The sequence below is a fragment of the Dipodomys ordii genome, unplaced genomic scaffold (genome assembly GCF_000151885.1).
Source record: "Dipodomys ordii isolate 6190 unplaced genomic scaffold, Dord_2.0 Scaffold72, whole genome shotgun sequence".
Classification (NCBI taxonomy): Eukaryota; Metazoa; Chordata; class Mammalia; order Rodentia; family Heteromyidae; genus Dipodomys; species Dipodomys ordii.
In genome coordinates this window covers 580,706-586,705 of record NW_012267288.1, presented here as the reverse complement: position 1 = coordinate 586,705, position 6,000 = coordinate 580,706, and the positions used below count along the sequence as shown (strand labels likewise).

General features: G+C 38.5%; 1 protein-coding gene across 1 annotated transcript in view; it reads right to left on the bottom strand.

The window, feature by feature from the left end:
- Rapgef5 (Rap guanine nucleotide exchange factor (GEF) 5) overlaps positions 1-6,000 on the bottom strand; it is a 188,198-nt gene that overhangs the window by 41,884 nt on the left and 140,314 nt on the right. The window contains exons 11-12 of the mRNA XM_013024051.1: positions 2,418-2,562; positions 277-374 (exon numbers count right to left, since the gene is read on the bottom strand). Of these exons, the coding sequence (XP_012879505.1) occupies positions 277-374; positions 2,418-2,562 (243 nt within the window). The remainder of the gene's footprint in view (positions 1-276; positions 375-2,417; positions 2,563-6,000) is intronic.

Sequence of the window (6,000 nt, the reverse complement as noted above, 5' to 3'; positions counted from 1 at the left end):
CTCAGCACCACATAAGCAAAAAGAAAAAAGTCGGAAGTGGCGCTGTGGCTCAAGTGGTAGAGCACTAGCCTTGAGCTGAAGAGCTGAGGGACAGTGCCCAGGCCCAGAGTTTAGGCCCCACAACCGGACCCCCCCCAAAAAAAACAAAAAACGAAGGGACCCAGAAGAATCTAGAGTTATAGCATTCAAAATCAACGTTATAGGTGAAACACCCCAAACCCTCCTGTTTTCTGCTGGATTTATTAACTAACTGCTATAAGAAATTCAGGTACTCACTGACGGCGATGCATTCCCAGTATCTTTTGAAATTCTTTCAATTCTTTTTCCAGTATGGGATATTCATAGACATCATCCAGTACATTTCTGTATATGGTCTGCAGGAAAAGCCAAAGAACAGCTGAAATGGTTTAGTGTCTTCTTTGCAAGGATTAAAACTAAGATTTGCAGCTGGGAGCCAGTGGCTTATGCTTGTAATCCTAGCTACCCAGGAGGCTGAGACCTGAGGATCGTGGTTCAAAACCAGCCTGGGCAGGAAAGTCCATGAGGCTCTCATCTCCAATTAATCATCAGAAAACCAGAAGTGGCGCTGTGGCTCAAGTAGTAGAGTGCTACCCTTGAGCTGAAGAGCTGAAGGACAGTGCCCAGCCCCAGAGTTCAAGCCCCACAACTGACAAAACAACAACAACAACAACAACAAAACAAGTAAGATTGGCCTGGAGAGGGGAGCTCAGTGGTCAAGCTCATGCTTAGCATGTGTGAAACTTTGACTTCACCCCACAGCACAAGCAGCAACAACTACAACATCATCCTGTTCAAGCAAATAAAGTAGAATCTAGGACAACGTAGGGGTAAATCTTAGCCGAGTATCAACTGGCTGTTGAGCTGATTTTAGAAACTGTGGATAAGGGAATCCTGGAGAGTGATCCCTGGCTGGCTACTTGAGATTTCCTTGCCTAGTTTTTAATCTTAACAATACAATATTCACACAATCACTTGGGAGAAAAACTATCATTTAATCAGCTACTTTGAACATATGGTTCTAGACAAAGTATTAGACAAGTTTTTAACTGGATATCAAAATGAAGTCTGAGTGTTAAGTGCAAATTATTTCCTTCACAAGTCAGATTTGGTGTAGGTCCTTGGTTGTCCTAAAATGGACCTCTTGCTTTTGACAATTTTATTCCACTACTTCTTTGTTAGTCTGCAAATAGGGCTTTTGTGACTAAAGAAAGACAAACTCCTACATTCCAGAGAAGTGTCTGTATTGAAAATGTATCACAGCCTATTAATAATTAATCACTTTAATTTAAAATGTACTGTTATATAATGTACATATCAATATAATTTTAAATGATGTTTTATCCATATGTTGTATATATTTATAGTTACAGTAAATCTCAACATTTTAAACAGCATTAAATCTTTTTGTCATTCTGTTTTTTTTCTTGTTCTAGTACTGAGGTTTGAACTCAGGACATCATGCTCTTGTTTGGGTTTCTTTTTTCTTTTCTTTGGCCAGTCCTGGGGCTTTGATTGTGGGCCTGGGCATTTTCCTTGAGCTTCTTTTGCTCAAGGCTAGCGCTCTACCACTTGAGCACAGCACCACTTCTGGCTTTTTCTGTGTATCTGGCACTGAGGAATCGAACCCAGGGCTTCATGCATACAAGGCAAGCACTCTACCACTAAGCCATATTCCCAGCCCTTGTTTGGCTTTCTTATTCAAGGCTGGCCATTCTACCACTTGAGCCACACCTCCACTTGCAGCTTTTTGCTGGTTAATTGGAAGTAAGAGTTGCATAGATTTTTCTGCCCTGTCTGCCTTTTAACTATCATCCTCAGATCTCAGCTAGGAATACAGGTGCAAGCCATTAGTGCCTGGCTAACCATAACATCAATTCTTAAAATATAGATTTTTTAACTTCCTTATTTATCTCAATAGTAATTAAAGTCCCATGACTAATAGAAACTAAATATCTTTTTAAATGGAAATATTAAAAAATATTGAGTATTTAAAATATTTAAAAATTAGGTTTCTATCTTTGTAGAGAATATCAGGCCTCAAATTTAAATGAATCTGCTCTTTTTGAATTAAAACTTGATTATAAAGGAAAGTTGAGGGCTGGGAAAGGTGGCTCAGTGGTAGAGTGCTTGCCTTGCATGCATGAGACCCTGGGTTTGATTCTGCAGCACCACATAAGCAGAAAAAGCCAGAAGTGGTGCTGTTGCTCAAGTGGTAGAGCACTAGTCTTGAGCTGAAGAGCTGAGGGACAGTGTTCAGAGTTCAGGCTCAGAGTTCAGGCCCCACAATCAAAAAAAAAAAAGTTGAGTAACTGTTACCTATAAATGGGATTTTTCAACTGTATAACAAAATAAAGCAGTTATTTGACATCAAAGAATACCTGGAAGTGCTAAATTACCTTTAAAAATATTTTTGAATGTTCATCTTCATGGAGCCAGTCTTTGTACAGAGCAATCCACTGGGAAACAAGATGTAAGACTTTACGTTTCCGGCAGGGTGCCTCTGAGTTTTCTTCCTTGCCTTGATACTTCTTAGCAGAATAAGTGCAAATAGTTAAGGAAGAACATTGTTGGAAGAAAAATTAGGAAGAGATCAATTTATCCTGCTCTTTACAAACTAGGTTAAAGCATGTTTTCCAAAGAATCTATAAGCATATAAACATGAAGGAAGAACTTCAGGCGTAAAGAGAGCAAAAGGTCTGCACTGAAAAGAACAAAAGCAAACCCAGAAGATGACTGTAGTATCCTCAGTGGGAGACCATGGGGTTAAGGACTGGACCATCATACTGGCAGCTGCTGACAACGTCCCCCAGGCAGCATGGGTTTAGTGTCAGTTAAAAGAGAAATGAGATGTCCCATTGATAGGATCTGGCCTTACTACATAGGTAAATAGTATTTCAATGAAAGATTAGGAGGACAGATATTCTCTGATCCTCAGATAGTCACATTTTTTGTATAACCAGTTACTTCTAAAGTAGTTTCAAAGGAGCACAGATTCCTGGAGCCCAATTTGTGATATGACTCAAATCCCTTTACCCCACCCCCCCTGCCAGCTAGGAATACTTGGGGGAAAAAAAAGAGTTAGCTAAGTTCATGTGTGGTGATCACACCTGTAATCCTAGCACTTGGGAGACTAAGGCAGGAGGATCATGAATTCAGATCAGCCTGGGCTACATAGCAAGACTCTGTCTCAAAGATAAAGAACACTGCACATTTTCATTTTCATTAAAATTAAATTTAAATATTTCAACAACACAGCTGGGAAGGTGGCTCAGTAGAGCGCTTGCCTTGCATGCATGAGGCCCTGGGTTCAATTCTTCCACACCACATAAGCAGAAAAAGCCAGAAGTGTTGCTGAGGCTCAAGTGGTAGAGTGCTATCCTTGAGCTGAAGAGCTGAGGGACAGAGCCCAGGCCCAGAAAAAAAAGCATGCACTGACATGGAACATTCACAATTACCACTGATGGGGGAAAAACAAGTAAGGAAAAAAAGCATGGCTTTCTTGCTGATGGCTGGCATTCTACCACTTGAGCTACACCTGAGTTCAGCTTTTATTTGCTGGTTAATTGTAGATGCAATCTCATTGACTATTCTGCCTGGGCTGACTTGAACTGCAATCCTTAGATCTCAGACTCCTGAGTAGCTAGTATTACAGGCAAGTGTCACTTACTTCTGGCCATAAACTATTTCTGTTAAGAATGGTAGCAGTGGCTCACACCTGTAATCCTAGCTACTCAGGAGGCTGAGATCTTAGGATCATAGTTTGAAGACAGCCCAAGCAGAAAAAGTCCATGAGACCCTTATCTCCAATAAACTAGAAGAAAGCTGGAAGTGGAAGTATGGCTCAAGTGGTGGACACTACCCTCGAGCAAAAAGCTCAGGGATGGCATCCAAGCCCTGACTTCAAGCCCCAGTATCTGCATAATAACGATAATAAATAATATAAATAACATAAATAAAACTAAGAATAAGTTTAGAATTTTCTAATGGACCTATCTTTTTATCAAATCCACCAAAATGGGCATTTCTAAGCATCTGGAATGGAAATTCAGTCTTAACTGGGAATGTCAAACACTGTGACCACAAACACTGATAGGACTGGCAAACTGTTCAACAGAATTAGATTCTTTAATGCTGATAAATAAGTGCAAAGTAGAAATGATTTAATTTTTTTTTTGGGGGTCCAGTTGTGGGGCCTGAACTCTGGGCCTGGGCGCTGTCCCTCAGCTCTTCAGCTCAAGGCTAGCGCTCTACCACTTGAGCCACAGTGCCACTTCCGGCTTTTTTCTTTTTGCTTATGTGGTGCTGGGGAATCGAACCCAGGGCCACAGGCATGCAAGGCAAGCATTCTACCACTGAGCCACCTTCCCAGCCCAAGAAATTATTTATACATCAGACTTTTTAAATATTTTAAGATATAATACAATCCTGTAAGAATACGCTGTGACCATCTTTAATTTCCATCTATGAAATAAGATCAAGGAAACATATACACACACAAACCATTATATAGTCTAGCTTAGTTTTTCTCTTGAAAGGAAAAAAAAGTAAGGATGCATTCTATATAATTTCCATTTATGCAATTGTTGCTTTTTTTCCTTTTCCTGTGCATATAATGGCCTCACTAAGGTAAAGAAAAAAGTCTGGAAAATTATGAAATACCAACAGCCAGTACATGCAGGTTCTACAACTATAGACAAGTTGACTAAGGCAATTTCAGGGACTGATAGTTCAATCATTCATCCTCACTGATAGTGAAATTAGTTTGCTTAACCATGATCTTTCCTCCCAAAAGATGCTTATTTCTAAAATATTTACTGATTACAGTTTTACTGTTTTGTTCTCCTATACCAAGGTATATAGTTCTTTTTACATTGTGTCACCACTAAACTATACTGATATATAAATTTAGCTTGGGGAAGGTATTGGGTGAGAGTTAGAACTTCTGTGCAATGAACTGGATATTAGTTGGCCCAGGGCTATGAGCTTAAATAATGTGTTTATGATGACAAACACTGAAAGATGTAGAATCTTATGCAATGTAATCACTGACCTAAGACATTCAAAACTAGCAGAAATGGCTATAATGCATAAATAATGTTTAAGGATTATGAGAGGAATCAAAACAGAACAAAATTATTTGCACACCTCCTTAGAAGTTAGTAAGTAGTGGGGTATTAAAGCCATCAAATAAAAAAACATATTTTGTGTTTGGTTTATATTATGTAAGATGTAAACACAGAACCAGTCAACATAGAAATGTTTAAGATGTTTCAGATTTCATTGATTTTGATAATCAGTAAACAGATTGCTAAGAATCTGAGTTAAATTTTCATATAAAATGTCTTAAAGACTAAAATCATATTGGTGTCCAAAAGAATTTTTAGAGACTCTTTAGGAACATCTGAAGAAACATTAAATCATTAAATGATAGTAAAAGGTAACATTAGCATCAAAATTAAAGACAGTTGTTTGAAAGCAATTTACTATCTGAACACATTTATTACACTTTAATAAAGAGTAATTACTTTTTGAAAGGTTGGAATTCAAATTTAGATAAAGCTAACCATAGAGCAATCCATTTTCCTCGACATTTTTTATGTGGGCTAGTATAGAGTCTTCAGTTTGTCTTATTAAAACCATAAAGGTTTTCTTAAAAATTTATTAAATGCCTAAAGCCTTTAATTAATTTGCTTTTGCTATTACCAATAACAAATTGTTAATTAAGCCTAAATTAATTTATTAAGTACTTCATTGCTTTTTAAAATTATTTATTTATTTATTTTTGTCAGTCATGGGCCTGAACTCTGGGCCTGGGCACTATCCCTCAGATCTTCAGCTCAAGGCTAGCACTCTACCACTTGAGCCACAGCACCACTTCTGGCTTTTTCTGCTTATGTGGTGCTGCAGAATCAAACCCAGGGCCTCATGCATGCAAGGCAAGCACTCTACCACTGAACCACCTTCCCAGCCCACTTCATT